The sequence below is a fragment of the Vitis vinifera genome, chromosome 12 (genome assembly GCF_030704535.1).
Source record: "Vitis vinifera cultivar Pinot Noir 40024 chromosome 12, ASM3070453v1".
Classification (NCBI taxonomy): Eukaryota; Viridiplantae; Streptophyta; class Magnoliopsida; order Vitales; family Vitaceae; genus Vitis; species Vitis vinifera.
This window is the reverse complement of record NC_081816.1, coordinates 16,084,385-16,102,206: the sequence shown is the minus strand read 5'-3', so window position 1 is coordinate 16,102,206 and position 17,822 is coordinate 16,084,385. Positions and strand designations below refer to the sequence as shown.

The window sequence follows — 17,822 nt, the reverse complement described above, 5'->3', positions numbered from 1 at the left end:
TTGGGCATTATATGTAGGTTGACATCTACCCTCATTAGCTTAAGCTTTTGGGAGTGTAAGTAGTCCCACATCATTTGGTATTAGAACGAGGTTTGATCACTCATTTCGAGCTAGTTGATGTGGGCCTTAACAATTGAGTGAGGATGTCTGACATAGGATGAACAAAAGTCCAATGTCCCACATTGACTGATTACCAACATTGGTCGATCCTTATATGTAGGGATACTTCCACCCCCTGTTAGCTTAGGACTTTGGGAGTGTATGTGATCCCTCGTCACTTTCCTAATTATCATTATAAAGTATCAAGAGAAGAAGAAACAGCAAGCCCCCTATTTGGTTGAATTCTCAAATGGTGTAGCCACTAATTGATATCAAACCATTAGCTTCTTTGTGCCACCAACAACTTCTCTGAAGCAAACCCACTAGGAATTCAAAGTTTTGGGTCTGAATACAAAGGAACTCTGACAGATGCTATGAGTCTTGGATTTGCAAGTGCTCTTTTGACGGTTCTTGGGGAAAGTGAGAGAAATTTCTAATAAAGAATATGCTTTCTATATACCAAAGCTCTTAAAATTAAGTGAGGGTGCATTGAAATCTATTATCACAGAATGTGAAGTGCTGAGAATGTTAAGACAGAAATATCATAAAAACCATAGACGCTTGCACTAACCTTGGTTTTAAAGCTTTGGTTCTTCAGTGCATACCTAATAGGGACCCTAGAGAAGTTGCTATATTGTCACTACTACTGCTTAGATACACTCCAGAGACTCAACATTATCATTGGCGTGATAACAGCTGTTGAGTATATTCAACATGGTTACAGAATCCGTAGTGCAATGTGATTTGAAGCCAAGCAATGTTCTTCTAGATGAAGAGATGGTTCCATATGTGAGTGACTTTGGCATCACAAAAGTTTTCACAAAATACAAATCGAAGACAAGAACAGCAATCCTTGGCACAATGGGCTACATTGCACCAGGTAAGTTAAAACTCCTACCTTCCTCTAATGCATGTTCTAGCATCTTGATTTGTGCAAACCTAACAAAGTATGGCTCTAAAGGAAGATTGTCAACAAAGGGAGACGCCTATGGCTATGATATTACGTTGATGGAAACATTTACCAAAAAGAAACCAATGGGTGGGTTCTTCTCATGATCTAACAATGGAGATTGTCAATGCTAACCTATTGACACGGCAACAAAAAGCAAACTAGAATCACCAATATTGTCTCTTGTCCATCATGGGGTTAGCCTGGCAATTTTCCTTGGATTCACAAGAGGAAAGGCTCAATATCAAAGACAAGGATAGACTAGCAAAGATCAAACGACAATATATTAGCTGGATGTAAGAAAATTATATGTTCTAGTCTCCCATATCCTGTTAATGTATAATTGATATATATACACAATAGAAATAGATAGATATATCAATTCTCCTTTAAAGGCTATTCCAAACTCCATTGCTTCCTATCCTTGTGATGGCTATTCATATCCTATATCATTGACATCCTATATCAATGATAAACAATGGAGCTTCAAAGAAGCCAACCTTTTAAAATTTGTGTCCCTTTGATCATCATTCACATCCTATATCATTGACAAGATACCATTCAAAACACTCAAACAGTTGCTCAAGAAACATGTGTAAGATATTTTGTTTATTAATTTTATAAATTTCTACCTCCTTCCTTTTTTATATGCTTCTAGTAATTATTTTTATGACCTAAGAACATGATGGTAAACCAATAGATCCTTTTAAAATCAGTTCAAAGGGTAAGGGCAAAGGGACAGCTAAAAGTAAATATTTTGTGCAGCATCTCAAGAACACAGAATTAGAACGCCAATGGAAGATCTAACAATTTTTTTCAGAACAAGTTAAGCATGATCCTAGAAATGTATATCAAGAAACTTGAGGAGGCTATTGAGAATATAAGAGAGAGAGAGGTCATGCCATTTTCTAGAGATGACTTGCCCATGTAAACCAAATTGAACCAGGAATTAACTGTGTAAGTTAGTACAAACAAAGTACCACTTTCATAAAGGCATAGTAGAGTACAGAGTTTGACGTAAACCGATGCAACATTCCAAGATAATCAAAAGAAAATAACAACCCTAAAACAGAAAACGGCACATTTAGTGGTCACAGAGGAAATCTAGTTTTTCCATCCACCATTATTACAAACGAATTGCAAAACACTCATAGGAACTTCCTGTGTGGCCTCCCAGCATCCTCATCTTGCATATGCTGTCACCACAAGTTCCAGAATATGAAGAAATTAACACAATATTTGTATTAATATAATCTCAGAAATTAATTGAAAAAAATACTACATAGTTGCATCCAAACTTAACAAAGAAAGAAAAAAAAAAGGAAAATTATTATAAAACATCAAAACTAGTAGATTTGAAGATGGAATGGAACTAAAGAATATCAAAATTATTATTAAAAAAAAAAATACTAGACCTGCAGGAGGTCAAATTTGCTTCAAATTTTCCAACACAAAATCTAAACAATGGACATTACAGATGCTTAAGATGATGAGATTAAAACACATTAACATTCATTTTACTAAGTAAATAATTACTGTAAACATTCACTTCAGACCTGTCTTTTGTGACCTAAGATTTTAGCCACATCCAGAACTGGACTTGTGCTCTATCATATTAACCGACGAAGTTTTGTGTAACTCAAAGTCTGAGAGTCACTAAAACACCAAACCAAGATGCATACATTTATGCTCCATTTGCATCTCAAGAAGTCTTAAGGAAAGAGAAAAAAACAGGAAGGAATCTCAGATTCCAATTTTTGGTTTGCCATGTAAAACATGAAGGAAAATAAAATGCAATGAAAATTATATGAAAAATCTATACATTTTCAAATTTCTCATTCTCTATTATAAAAGGTAAATAAAATTATAGAAGGATTGAAGAGAACATTTATTAAAAATGAATATAATTTCTATTTTCCTACCCTTTTTCTTTTCTTTCTTTTTCATTGCCCTCACTTTTTCATGAACTATGCAAAGCCTTAAACCCCATTTGGATGACAGAAAAGAATCAATCAAATTTGACCACTTTCTCAAGCTAATTTTTTCCAGCTTGTCTCTTTCCTTTCTCTTGTTCTTTCCCCAGTCCAAACAGAATATTCACTGAACATATTAAATCTGAGAAAAAAGACCTAATTTTCAATACCACAAGAATATAACCAGCAAACTCAAAGCATTGCTCAAAACAGCTCAAATTTGATTACTGAAAATTTGATCCTATTTCAGTTTCCATTCCCTCAATCTTCTCCTAGTCTAAGCATAACCTTAACACGCAGAACATATTTAAAACAAAACAAAAACAAAAAACCATACATTGGAACAATATAACCCAAAAAATTTCAAACAATTACTTGAACTAACCCAAATTTGATTACTTAAATTTGTGCTTTGTCATCAGATACAACAACGTCATTCAAATTGGATAACTTTCTCAAGCTAATCTCAGCATTTTCCTTCCCTTCAACTCGATTTTCCCCCCATTCAAATTGAAGCTTGACACGAGATACACATGTCAATAAAATGCCCATTTCAAATATCAAATCTGCAAAAACAAGCCCTAAATTCCAATACCACAACAATATAAACCAAATAACCAGAAAAAAGAATCATTAATCGGAACAACTCCAATCCGATTCACAATATCCCAAGGGAAAAGAAAATCCGGATAAAAAGTTTCGCTTAAAATTTGAAAGCAGAACCGAAAAATGAGAACTACGGCAGATAGAAGACCAGTAAAACAAACACAAAAGTACTAAATATTGAAAAAGAGACTTGTAATGAGAATGAGAGAGAATTACGAATTCTTTGACGATGCCTCGGTAGACCAAGATAGGGACTGCGACGCCGAAAATTCCGGCCAAAACTAAGTTTCGGCGAGTCCACCGGAAGTTATACTCGAGGTTCTCTCTGGCTGCGCCCCATTCCTCTATAAATTTGTTCTTGTGCGCCTCCATTCCTCCACCCATCGTTTCTCTCTGCTATCTGCTCTCTGCAACTTTCCTCTCTGCCTTGACCGATCTCTCCTGCTTCTGTCCTTCTGGGCTAAGCCGGCTTTTATTTGTGTGATGGAATACCGACTGTTTGGACGCATCGTTTGGTCTTTCTTTCTACGTTATGGGCCTCTCTCAGGCCCTTTCTTTCCCTTTTTTTTAGGAGTTTCATTTTATCGGGGCAACGGGGGAGTTTATAACTTATTTTATCGAAAACTATTTTATTATTATTATTATATATTAAAAAAAATACTAAAATAAAAATTAAATTAAATTATTTTAAAAAATTAATTTTATATATAATTGAGGTGAGATAAACAAAACAAGGTAATACTTGAGTCCCTCTCGGGGTTTTTAAAAAAATGTCAAAGTCGCCAAAAACCCATTTATTTAAATTTTAAACTTGTTCTGATTAGCGGCAAATGGGTACCCGAAAAAACCCATCCTATTATTATCTCTAATTTTAGTTAATTTAATATATTCAATATAGAAAAGAATTAACTATACTTAAAATTTTTAAAATAAAATATAAATATTTATAAAGAAAATGATATTTGTAAAAGAATGCAGTAATTTTTAAGATTATAAAATCGTATAATACAAGTATTAAAATTTAGACATCATTATTATAATTTATTCTTAAATGAAATTTAAAAATATCAATCCGATTTTTAAAAAAATTAATTAAAATTTTACTAATATAATTTTTTGATTATAATGTAAACCCAAATGAAAATATATTTTTTTTCCTAATTGTTAAGTGGTTAATAATACTTTCACACGTGATATTATAATAATTATCATAATTTTTATAAAAAATACCTCAACTTTTGATTTTTTTTTTCATTTAAAAAATTAAATAAAAAAACTTCGTTAGCTATTTGAATATCCTTTGTTTTACTTTTTATATATATATATATTAATAATAAAAAAAAATAACAGTGAAAACGGCTCTCTCCCGTCATCCAATGCCCAAAAACACCCCTGATATTAATCCAACTGCTTCAATTCACAATCTAACGACCATATTTGAATTTGAATACAATCCAGTGATCATAAATGTTTTTGAGCTTCCAACAACCATTTAGGTCCAAATTTTTTCTGTAAGTAGTTGATCTTCTGCTCATTTAATTCACAATTCATTGGAAAGGTTCCTTAATCCAAAATTGATTAAAAAAATTGTTCTCGTTTTCTTCTCAAATTTTCATACTGTTTTCCAATCTCTCTGAAATAAGTTTTGGTGCTTCTGAATGGAAGGCAACAAGATAGATTTGAAGCAAGAGAATAGTTACTTGTTGCCACTGAATCCATTCTTGGCAAGACACATTTTATGCAAGCACCACTCCTTTGGGATAAAGGGCTCTTGTTGGAATGAATTTTGCTAATTATTTCTAAGCATTTTTTTAAAATAATTGCTATACTAATACTAAGTACTTGTTTAACAGCGATTTTAGGAAATATTTTTACATTTTCTAACATTTGAAAAATTTTATTTTTCAAATGTTAAAAAAGTTAGAAACGCTTTTTAAAATTACTATCAAACAGACTCTTAAGTGTTGTTTGATAATTGTTTTTAAAAACAATTTTAAAAAATAATTTTTATATATAGTATTTTATTTTTAATCATTTAACATGTTTGTATAATTATTTCTTAAAGCAACAGTTAGAAAACAAGTAAAAGATGTTATCTAAAAACACTATGTTTTCTACTCTTAAAAACAGAAAATAGAAAATAATTTTTGATTACCAAATGTGTTTCCTATGTATTTTGTTCCCCAAACAGGTCCTAAATTGGTATCCTATCAAATTCCTCATCTTAATCTTTGACTTTGTGTCATACAATCTAAATCGTTATTGTTAAATGAAAATACAAACAAATGACGCTAAGATATAAAACAATAAATAAATGAAATTTAAAGGTGTACTCGCAAAACCATCATATTAGTGGTGATTTTTTAGTACATATTGAAGAGGTACTTTTCAAGGACCGTATTAAGAGCCTCCAAAATATTACACATAAAACATCTGGATTGCATGGTGATTAAGTTCAGTTCAAAGCAATGGTCCTTACCTGGAACTGGTAGAAACTAAATCCACATTAACAATGGCACATTTTTATTTACTCCAAACAAGTACACATGAAGTTGTTACCAAATGTTAAGAGAGTCTAAACCGTATGGTATGCCACACCATAGAAATGAGCTTCCTTCAAGCACCTATAACACAACCTTCCAAGTTTGGCAGCTCAGGACCTGCTCGTTTCTTTGTGGAGACACCCAGCTTCATTCCAACTGCAACTAGGGTTTCCAGGGATTTTGTACTGTTCTCTAGAAGGTCCTCATCTATCTCTATAGTATCCTGCAGCATATTTAAGAGATCAAGTTCCAATAAACAATTGTTGTTGATTGCCACTATTTTGACACACTCACATATGCTTTTGCTACAGAAAATTATACTCAGATTGAACAAACTAGATAAAGTTTGTTTTTTCATTTTTTGGTGATTTTGACCGAGATGCTAATTGTTTTAATCTTTGAATTTCCAATATTTACAAGGCATTATATAGAGAATGTTGCTAGAAGTCACCAAAAGTGAAAAGCGATGAAAGAAATATGCGATCAATATTCTAGTATCGAGGGCATGTGATCAATATATAGGTTGTGCACTAATACGAGTATGGGGACATCATTGAAATTATGTTTGCACTAAATATTAAAACATCTCGAGAAAGTATTAGGGAACATTTTGCTTATGTCATGCTAAAATGAAATTAATCATCTCTTATAATTTCCATGGCATCAAGTACAAATCCATGAAATGAAATGAAATCATCACTCTACAGAAATGATAATTACAAGGAGCATATGTTCATTTCTTCAAAATCCAAAGATAAATCATGGAAAAAAATTGGATGTTTCAAGTCCAAAGAAAAATAAATAGACAATATTTGGCAGCCATTCAAATGCCCCTCAGTTTACAACTAATAGAAAAATAAGATGAAACCATGAAACTATCATTATGTTTCAACTACCAAACATGTCAACTTCTCAGAAGGACATTGTGTTTTTCTCTTTCAAGACAAAATAACAAGGGGCAAAGGAAGAATAAGCATGATTGCTCTTCCTCCGCATCCTAAAGATATACATTGGGCACTAACCTTTTCAAAGACACAAATTACAGTACTTCCACCAAATGAGAAATATCCGAACTGTAAATGAGCAAATGAAGGTAGAATGTTAATTAGAAGCATAGCAGAATACATGGACACCACAATGAAAAATAAAAGAGATAAAAAAATGAATTTTGAACCTCTTCTCCTTTCTGCACATAGTCGCCCTTCTTTTTAGTGAAGGTGATGCTACCAACCATCGTTGCCCCGATTGCAACAAATGCCACCTGCATCCAAATTATATTGGAAGTTTCTCATGTTTCTCTTTTATATGGAAGAATAGAATATTTGATTTATTTGTGACACTTCTCAATTGTCCCCTTTACTGGGGCAGCCACTAAATGGGCAGCTGAGATCCCAGATATGCAGACTTACTTTTCAGGGATTCAGCAGGGCACTAGAAGCAAGATCTGAAGGTGCTATGCACAGCTGCCGCTCTTTGAGTTATCTAGATTAAAAAAAGTATTCAGATACTTGAGTAAAATCTTTTTTACAGAGCCCAGGGCTTGTCTTCATTTTTTGACCTCTTTAGGGGTCTCCATGACCAAGGGTTTTGCTGTCTTGCTAGTTTGATCTCATTGGATTAGGGAGGTGTTTGCTAGGCTCCTATTAGGACAGCCCCTCTTAGGGTCTCTTGTTTGCCATTTCTTGGAATTGTTATAGGGGTGCGGATTTCTGTTGTTCTTGTGTGAAATGGTGATAATGAGCACATGTCCATTTCATGGGAAAAAAAAAATTGCACACAAGATTTGAAGAAATCATTTACTGAAATGATAATGAGAAGCATACATCCATTTCTTTAAGTCCAAAGATAATCAGGGAACTTATTCATGTTGCTGTTCTAGGAAAGCTATTGCATAAAATCTCTACGAATTTCCTCCTACAAGGGAGATTCATTTGCTAATGGATATTAACTTCTCAGATGACTAGTGGTGGGGGAAATCCTCTCAAAAGCTCTTTTCCCTACCTTTTTCATCTTTCATATGGATAGAAGGACCCATCTCTTCCTTCTCTTTCCACTTCATCTCCTTGGAAATTTATCTTCTGCAGCAACCCAGAGGACTGAAGACACCAGTGAATTCGTTTCCCTTCTTTTACCCTCGAATAACGTTTACTTATCTTACTGGATTCCTGAAGAAAGGACCAAAAGGTGTTGGTTTCTGGGAAGGGGTCTTTTCACTCTTAAAGGCTTTTCTTGAATTTCTGTTTAGGAGAGATAATAAGTCTAACTTCTTCCCAGCAAGCTGCCCCCATCTCCCTCCTATCCAAAGTCAAAGCTCTTCATTGGGTGTGATTCTAAAGAAGGCAAACCCCAACAACATGCTCCAAATTAAGAGATCTTACAGAGCCCTTAGCCCTGACAAATGGATGAAAATCACAGCTCTTACAGACTTTTGACTCCAAAGAAGGAACTACAAAATACATGCTCTAAATCAGAAGATCTTATAAAGCCATCATGCTGGCAGATATTGCGTGTGCCTGACTAGCAGCATCCTCTATTGCTCAAGCATGCTAGAGCTTTGGTAGAGAATGTTTGCTTTAGCTAGGATTCATTTGGCTGCCTTTAAGGAAATATCTAAGTTTATGATCGCATCATTTGACCACTTTGATAGGCAGGCAAAAAGTAAAGTTCTGTGGAGTTGTGATAATTTACTCAGAGTCTGGGTAATCTAGATAAAATGTAATACTCCAATTTTTTTAGGACATGTATAATACTGTTGAACTCAAGAGTGGTTAGTTTGGGAAGTCAAAAGGTGTGATCCTATTTTTAGACAATGGATCCTTCCTCCTAATGGAAGTTTAAAGCTGTACTTTGATGGCTGGTCAGTTGGTACCCTAAGATAGATGGGTATTGGAGAATTATTTGAGATCACAGGGAGAACACTGGTGGGCCTTTTCTAGATTAGATAGGACAAGGACACAAATGTAAGCCAAGATCCTAACCTTACTTGAGCACATTAGAAAGGCCCTTTCTCTGGGAATTGGGAACCTGTAGGTGGAAGGAGACTCGGGAATAGTCATTGCACAGGCCATCAGGGGGAATAGAGGTAACCAGTGTTGTAAACATCAGATGAAATGGTCCGATCACACTTTCTTTTTTTCCTAAAGTGCAGTCAGAAAGTCTATTCAAAAGCAGTAGGGTTTCTTCAAGCCAAAATTATGTAGCATTCGCAATTCTGCAAACATGATGCAGGAGTTGTACTTGTGGTCAAACATAAAGAAACTCTCACCCAATCCTTGAATGTTTAGAATATGAAGAGAGTAAGCTACACCAATTATGAGGTTTGAGAGGAAAACATTTTTGAGAGAAATTCCTTTTCCTTCCTTCCCAAACCACAATATTCACTTTGGGATGAAAACTTTGATTTTGAACCATTTTTCTAAAACCTTTATTAGTCATAGACTGTTCTAGACATAATACTGGTGCTACTGACAAGCAGAACTAATGAGGGACTGCAGTTCATGGATTTAAATTTTGAAGAACAGTAGTTTCAAGAAATCATATTTTGAAGAACAGTAGTTGGATCAAATTATAGATATGAGATTTGGTACATTCTTAGATTAAATTTACACCTTAAAACTAATAATTGAATATATCCAGGGAACATTCAAATTATATAGGAACAAATGGAAAAGATAAAAAAATTAAAAAATCATAAATTTAGAAACCAATGATCCCCCATTGGGGCCTTTCTATGGAAAACAAGTTAAAAGGGAGTTGAGATTAAAGAACTACTATGTTTTGGAAAAGAAAAAACTGGAGCTTGTTTTTTTTGTTACATAAAGACAGATGAAATTCAAGAAATGTGAATCAAGCAACATCAAATGATTGAAATCACAGACCTTCCCAAAATCTGATGTTGAAATAACAGATACTACTCGCTTGTTCTCTGTGAATACATTGCAATACTTGCTATTCACAGCAATGGGATTAACCTAGCAGAAAGAAATAAAGTAAAAGATCATGGGAAGTTCTGAAGAAACAAAAAAACAGTTTGCAAAACAAACATGAATTTCAACAGATAATAATTGCACATACTGTATATAAGCATCCGGGTATGTCAACAAAACACTCAATGGTTCCAGAAACTGGAAAATGAAAGCGATGGTAATCCTGCAACAATTTGAAATTCAATAATTGAACCATATAATATGAAAAGTCTTTATCCTACAAAGCAATAAAGACAAGTTGTACTAAATACCTGTGGTGCTAAACGGAATATCACCAAGGATCCATTAATAAAAGAACTAGAGCATATTTCTTTTCCCAAAAGACCTTGAATCGAAAACTTCCGACCCTATGGAGAAACAAATAATGATCCTAGAAAATAAGAGATCACCCAACATATAAAATTTAAAATAAAACAGTGAGAAGGAAAAAAAATAAAAAAACAAAATAAAAACACACAGGAGGATTCAGACTAGAAGGATTCCACCAATTTTTTCAACATGATTCTGTAGGAAGTAGTAAAGCAGTGGATAATGTTTTTTCATCTCACTCGTGAGTTCCTTTTCCTGATTAATAATAGATGGTGCCAGCCAGCAATTGAGGGACCATTGCAGTCTACAAAAAGGTTTTCAAAATAGCAGTTTAAGTAATTGGCCATCTTGACCAATATTTTCTAGCTTTTTACCTTGGCCTTCTGGGACCAATATTCATTGATTTACTCCAATACAGAGACAAAGGCCCATGCCATAACTCCAATTTTCTATGATCACATCTCCAAATAAAAAATAAATATTGAGCATGTCTTTTAGCAAAAAGAGTTATTTAGATAAGTATTCCCTATTATAAATAAATAAATAAGTAGATGAAAATTATCAACTGGCAACGATGAAACCCAACTTGCATAAAATCTGTTACATAAAATCTGTAACATAAATATTATGGAATAAGGAAACCCAACCAGGATCCTTTAAAGGTCTCAAACTTATATAGTTATTAATATATAAAATTCTTCCACTTTTCCGGCTGGATTCCCTATTCTTGATACTGCTACTCCTTTTTCATTTGTGTTCAATAAAGCAGTGAGCATGCAAAAAGGCGTCTGGTTCTTTAAGTCTTGGAAAGAATTTTCAGATTATAATCATGATTGCCTGATGGGGGAAAGCCTTTTAAAGTTTATTCAAGGAGGAAAGGGAAGACCTAAGTAAACTTTAAGTAGGATTAATATTAATTAGAATTGAATTAGGATTGGTATTTGTTGGAGTCTAATTAGGATTAGCTAGTTGAGTTATAATATAATTAGAATTTGAGTCATGATAGGTTATTAGAGTCCTAGTAGACTTTAAATGTTATAATTAGAATTAGAATCATAATAGGTTATTAGAGTCATAGTAGACTTTGGATTTCTTAAAAAAGCCTATAAATAGACTAATCAATGTAAAATCAAAGGGATGATTGATATTAATAATATTATGTTTTTTTTCATTGCAAGGTTGCAACCCTCAATGGTGAGACTCCATTGATTTTCTTCTAGGTGAGACTCCTAGAAGGCCTTAGTGAGACTCTAAGGTTTTCGATCTTTTCTTCGTTGTTTTTTCTTTCTCTCTATTTCTTATCTTATATTTTTCTCTACCATAAAATTCATTCCTTGTTCCTCTTCTTACACCCTAAAAATAACACCCTAGCCCACCTAACCTTGAGTGTAGGCAACCATCATAGGGTTGTCCCACACCAATTTTGGTATCAGAGCAAAAATTCTTGGCATGAAGGCATATGTAATTGAGGAGTGTTAGCGACCATCCTAGGGTTGTCCTACATCATTGCCATTTGCCAATGACCGAAAGAAATAAGAAACAAGTGAAACAAGAAGAGATGCTCTCATCATCAGACCATCTATGTGACATCACATGCACTCTCCTACTTCCAAACTTTTTATTTTTGTTCAGCGTAACCTTTAAGTTAAATGGGGAAACAGTAAAAGGGCCACATCTTCTCTACCATGTGTGCTGACACTCACACAAGCTCCTACTTCTATTTCAGTCTTTTTCTTTTTCTCTAATAAGGAAAAAAAAAAGGAGAAACAAGAAGAGAGGGTGTAGGGTGTTCATGATAGCAGATTTCAAATGGGTCTCTCATGTCAGATATCCTCAACCATCTTGGCTGCTTTTATTTTTGTTTCATGTCACCTTTTGGACAGCCAGTAAAAGGTCACCTCTTCTCTGCCATGTGTGCTGATCCTTGAAAGGATGATAAAAGGGTAAAGAAGAATAGACTAAAATGTTGAAGAACATCAGGTCCTTAAATTTAGGAAATTATGGTATAGCTATGATAAGTCAAACTTTCTATATATTGGGAGTGTTCCTAATTTATAGGGATGGTTAGAGTTAGTTTCCAATGATAGAATCAGTTTCCAATTAAATTTTGAACTTCATAAATAGGATTATGTAACCACATAAATATGCACTATACGTTTTCTTCTTGAATCAGTAAGACAGTTTTAGAATTTCTCACATCATGGTATCAAAGCAGTTTTCTCTCTGGGATCCATTGTCATTGATAACCTGTCTAAATTCATTCTTTGGCTTTAATCACCATAAATGTACTCTATTGTCTTTTGCTTTTTCGGCACTCTTATTTTTTCAGAATTTAATCAAAATCTGTTTCTGGATTTTTCAATATGGGATATGTCAGACATCATACCAGCCCCATCAACCAATCTTACATAGTCACCCATGGAAGCATCCCAAGACCATACGACTAGAGAATTTCATATTATTTAGATTGTATACCGCTTAACAAGAAGGAATTATCTATAGTGGTCACAACTAGTGAGGATGTTTTTAAAGGGCAAGGGACAACTGAGTCATCTCACTGGAACAGGCCCAAAACCTGAAGATCTGCAATTTACTATTTGGGACAAAGAAGATTCTACGATTATGTCATAGTAATGGAATTCAATGTTACCTGAAATCAACAGAACATGCAATTTGGGAAACTGTTTGGCAAAGGTACTAAAAAATACAGGATGCTGCCTGAATTTGTGAATTGAATATTAAAGTCTACACTACAAAACAGGGTACCTGATCGATTATTGAGTATTACAATGTAATGAAGAGTCTATGGCAAGAGGCAGACCATACTCAAACATTCAAATGAAGTGTTTTCTATCATCCATGCTGAAGAAAGCTGTAAGGGGGTGATGCTTGATCCACCACCAGTGGATGGATCAACCATGATTGTAAAGAAACCAAGAGGAGGAGCCAAACCAAATGGCACGAATCATAATGTTAACATGGCGCAAGGAAGACAGGAGTCGATGAAGAACTTAACAAAGAAGAAACTACGGTGCTCGTACAGCAAGAAAGCATGTCACACCAAAGAAAAATGTGGGAAACTTCATGGGAAACCACAAGGTCTCAATCAGAGCGATGGTATGAGGAGCTCATACTTCTTACATCATAACTATTTTTTACTCTTCAACAGAAAGTACTTCTTTCTGACCATTAGTTTCATTTTACCTTATCAACATTGCAAAAGCTGAGACCAAAACAACCTCTAAAAGATGTGTAGCTCTTACATCACAAATATTCAAAGTGACAGATAATACCTTAATCCAAAATCTTAGAGAATCTTCAACAGATTTAAATGCCGTTAGACGACTATCTGCAGCACATACAGCAACATCATCACGTTCCATGCAGGCAATTGGTCTAGCACCAGGTTTCAACTCTCTTATAAAAAATTCATTGAATGTCTGCATATAAAGTTAAAATTCAACTTATTCAGAAATTCAACGATAGTAACTGTTCCATTTCAAGAAATGATACCGAGATCCAACAATGGTAATAACAAAAACCAACAAAACCATAGGGGAAGTGATATTGCTCCATCTCTGTGCAAAAATTTATTTTTGTCTTTCAATTCCAAGCTAAGCAATGAAAATTTATATGTTCCATCTTGGAAGGGGGAACGTCCTTGTTAATGAGGGTATTATTGAGTATGAAAGTTATTACAAAGGTACAGTATACATAGTTTATTACTGTAGAGTATTATTTTTCTAATCAATAAAAACAAGAAGAGCAAACACATTCTCTTCTCCAATTCTTGTTCTTTAACAAGGTACACGTAAAATTTAACACAAACATTATAAATCCTTCAGTAAACATATCGATTAGAAAATTATTAGCATGAAGTTGAAATGAAGGCAGTCTAATGTGCTATAGCAAAATAGAGATAACATAGTCAATAATCATTAAACAAGCACAGAAATGAAAATTCGTGAGTACATCAGGGGGGAAAAAGTATTACCAATCTGTTTCAAAGTACCACCCTACCTTAAAATGTTCCAAAGGGTACTTGACTTCATCCAACTTGATTTGATCCTACAAACCATGCTGAATTAAATTAGAACCGAGAATCATGTTCTTCAATACATGTGATGTCAGCATTTAAAAGTTCGAAGGAATGAAGTTTAATATGCATATCTATAACTAGGCCACCATGAATAATGAACCACATATAGGTATAGACATCTACCAGAGAAAAGGAGGGCAAACATTCTCAGACAACAAACACTGAAGCATGCGATATATATCCAGCACAGCTTCTACTTTAACAAATATTATTTATAAGAGAGAGAGTACTTTGCACATATTCTATTGATCAACATTTTCGCAAATTGTATTTATTGAAAGATCAAATAGAAGAAAAGGGTCATCAAAAATGGATTTGGTTAATAATTATATAGCTGATTATGAATTTATGTGCTTCTATAGAGAACTAGGTCTTACAACATAAATGACGTGGGCATTTAATACAACAGGATGCAATCAAAATATATGTTTTTGTGAGGATTCAATCAAGTTCACATGCGAAAGACAATCAGAGCTAAATCTTAATGCATTTGCATCCTACCTAAGCATGAAGAGCCTACCACTTGCTACAATAACTCATGGACAGCAGTGTAAGTGAAGTGCTTTCCAGATGGCATGACAAATCTATCAAGTGGAAAGAAAGGAAGCAATGAAGAACAGCTAACACACAATTGGCCTGCTATCTTGGGCAGAAGCATGACAGGAGAAAATTTTGAGGGGACTGAATCTGCAGAAAGAAAGCTTAAATAAATTGCACTAGGAGCTTTGTACGGTTGAACAAAGGAGGTTGTAGCGGATAATATACAACCTTTTATACTTGGAATACAGGCTGCTGAGTGTGTATGCATGGTTTATTTTGGCCCTTTGTTTGCCTTTCCTGATTTTCTGTTAGCATAATGCATGTACTCCCTGTGTGCTACAGTTCTCCTTTTGACACCTCTATTAGATTATTATTTTTTTTTTGACAGAAAAAAATATGTGCGTATAAAAAAGTTAATGACAAATTGTGGATAATGGTTCTTTTTCCCAGTTAGTTACATGAATACATTTTCTATGGAATTTAGTTTCATAAGGAATGCAATTCCAGTTTTTTGAAAATTTTTATTATCAATAAATCAAATTAACAGGATGATTAATCTAGGTGAAGGCCATGATGCATGTGACCCATAGTTTGTGATATTAGATACACTGTACCTTCCCATGTATAGTGTTCAGAATGAGCCATCTATAATTAGTGAAATTGGGTGTACTGTGTGTCAAAATATTGTGTGAATGGCCGAATACCTTGACCTTGAGTTTTGTATATTATATATAGACTTTACAAGGATGCTATACATGGAAAGCAAATAAAAACAAATAAATTCCAGCATGATTCTAGCCCTATACATGTAAACTATAATCTGTCAAATAATGTATGCTAACTGTACAGAATAATAAATGGAGAAATAAGGAAACAATTGTGGGCTAAAATAAGGAAAAAAGTGTGGACAGCAAAGCTGTCCTTTGACAGCCCCTCTCAAATTGATGTAGGTTGATCAACAAGCATCAATTTGCTACTTAGCAAGCAATGTCGATGACGAGGGAGAGCCTTGGTGAAGATATCAGCAATTTGTAAGTCAGTGGAAATATGTGGAAGAGTGATAACACAAGCTTCAAAGGCTTCACGGATAGAGTGACAGTCCACTTCAATATGCTTTGTGCGCTCATGATAGACAGGATTGGTCGTGATCTGAATAGCACTTGTATTATCGGCATGTAGAGGTGTAGGATCGGTCTCAAAAAAGTCTAACTCCGCAAGCAAACCTCGAAGCCAAATGATTTCAGAACAAGCAAGAGACATCGCCCAGTACTCAGATTCCGTAGATGACTTAGAGACTCTGTCTTGCTTCTTACTTGTCCAAGATATCAATGCATCACCTAAGAACACACACCAACCAGTGATGGAGCGACGGGTATCCGAACAACCAGCCCAATCAGTATCACTATAAGCAACAAGGCGAGTAGAATTGCCTGCAGGGAAGAACAAACCACGAGTAGAAGTGCCTTGAACATAGCGTATGATCCTACGGACAGCAGCCAAATGAAGATGACTAGGAGTTTGAAGGAACTGGCTGACTTGCTGTACAGCAAAAGAAATGTCCGGTCTAGTAATGGTGAGATAAACAAAGCTACCCACCAACTTCCTGTATAAACTGGGATCAACAAGTAAGTCGACCTCCTCTTTGCGAAGCTTGACATTTAATTCCAAGGGAGTATCAACAGAAGTAGCCCCTTGTAGACCAGCTGTAGCCACCAAGTCACTCGCATACTTATGTTGATTGAGGGAAATATCAGAGGGACTATAATGCACCTCAAGACCAAGAAAATATGTGAGAGACCCAAGATCTTTCATATGAAAGGACTCGGAGAGATGAGTTTTGAGCTGACCAAGTAAAGCAGAATCGGAACCAGTGATCACAATATCATCAACATAAACCAAAAGAACAACAATACCCATGTCTGATTTCCGAAGAAACAAGGAAGTGTCATACTTGCTCTGCCTGAATGAAAATTGTAATAAAGTGGTGCGGAATTTATCAAACCAGACCCTCGGAGCCTGTTTGAGACCATAAAAAGAGCGATGAAGCTTACACAAATGTGAAGTCGGAGAGGGAAACAATCCCAGGGGTGGCTTCATATAAATACACTCTTTAAGATCCCCATGAAGAAAAGCATTTTTTACATCCATCTAATGTAGTGGCCAATCACTGGAAGCAGCAAGAGCTAGAATCGTACGAACAGTAGTCATTTTAGCCACAGGAGCAAAGGTCTCTTCATAATTGACACCATATTCCTGATTATTCCCAAGTGCAACAAGCCGAGCTTTGTAACGATCCAAGCTTCCATCAGATCGGACCTTGACTGAGTAAACCCATTTGCAACCCAGAGGAACAATAGTGGGAGGACAGGGCTCAATGTCCCAAGTGTGATTGGCCTCTAGAGTGGCAATTTCTTCCTGCATAGCTTGTCACCAACAATCATGCTTGGTAGCATGTGAGTAGCATGTGGGAATATCAAAATTGGACAATGCAGCAGTAAGGGCTGAAATAGAATTGCCAGAACTGGAAGAGGGAAATCCATACCTATTCGGAGGTACAGACACTTGAGAAGAGCGACATACTGAAGGTGTTAGAGGTGCTGCAACTGACTAAATCTGGAGCGTGGTAGGATCAGATATCGGGTGAGACACCGAAAAAGACTGTGGGTGGGAGCGTCTCGTATACACAATACTTGGTTGAAAGTGAGAATTGACCGGATG

The 17,822-nt window shown here is 35.0% G+C and overlaps 1 protein-coding gene and 1 long non-coding RNA gene across 3 annotated transcripts in view; both read right to left on the bottom strand.

The window, feature by feature from the left end:
* Positions 1-2,156: 2,156 nt before the first annotated feature.
* On the bottom strand, positions 2,157-3,537 carry LOC100258994 (uncharacterized). The gene is made up of 2 exons (XR_009467032.1): positions 3,407-3,537; positions 2,157-2,244 (listed from the first exon to the last, which is right to left on the bottom strand). It is a non-coding gene; the product is annotated as an uncharacterized LOC100258994 (long non-coding RNA).
* Positions 3,538-5,926: 2,389 nt separating this feature from the next.
* Positions 5,927-17,822, bottom strand: part of LOC100246885 (phosphatidylserine decarboxylase proenzyme 2) — an 85,786-nt gene continuing 73,890 nt past the window's right edge. The window contains exons 14-22 of one of the 2 annotated variants that reach the window (XR_009467021.1): positions 14,486-14,533; positions 13,759-13,905; positions 10,408-10,503; positions 10,245-10,319; positions 10,049-10,141; positions 7,345-7,431; positions 7,193-7,243; positions 6,187-6,393; positions 5,927-6,112 (exon numbers count right to left, since the gene is read on the bottom strand). Coding sequence is in view for 1 of the 2 variants with exons in the window: in XM_002267912.5 (XP_002267948.1) it covers positions 6,244-6,393; positions 7,193-7,243; positions 7,345-7,431; positions 10,049-10,141; positions 10,245-10,319; positions 10,408-10,503; positions 13,759-13,905; positions 14,486-14,533 (747 nt within the window). In the remaining variant the exon portion in view is untranslated. Of the gene's footprint in view, positions 6,394-7,192; positions 7,244-7,344; positions 7,432-10,048; positions 10,142-10,244; positions 10,320-10,407; positions 10,504-13,758; positions 13,906-14,485; positions 14,534-17,822 lie in introns of both variants that reach the window. The other variant, XM_002267912.5, reaches the window with a different exon arrangement.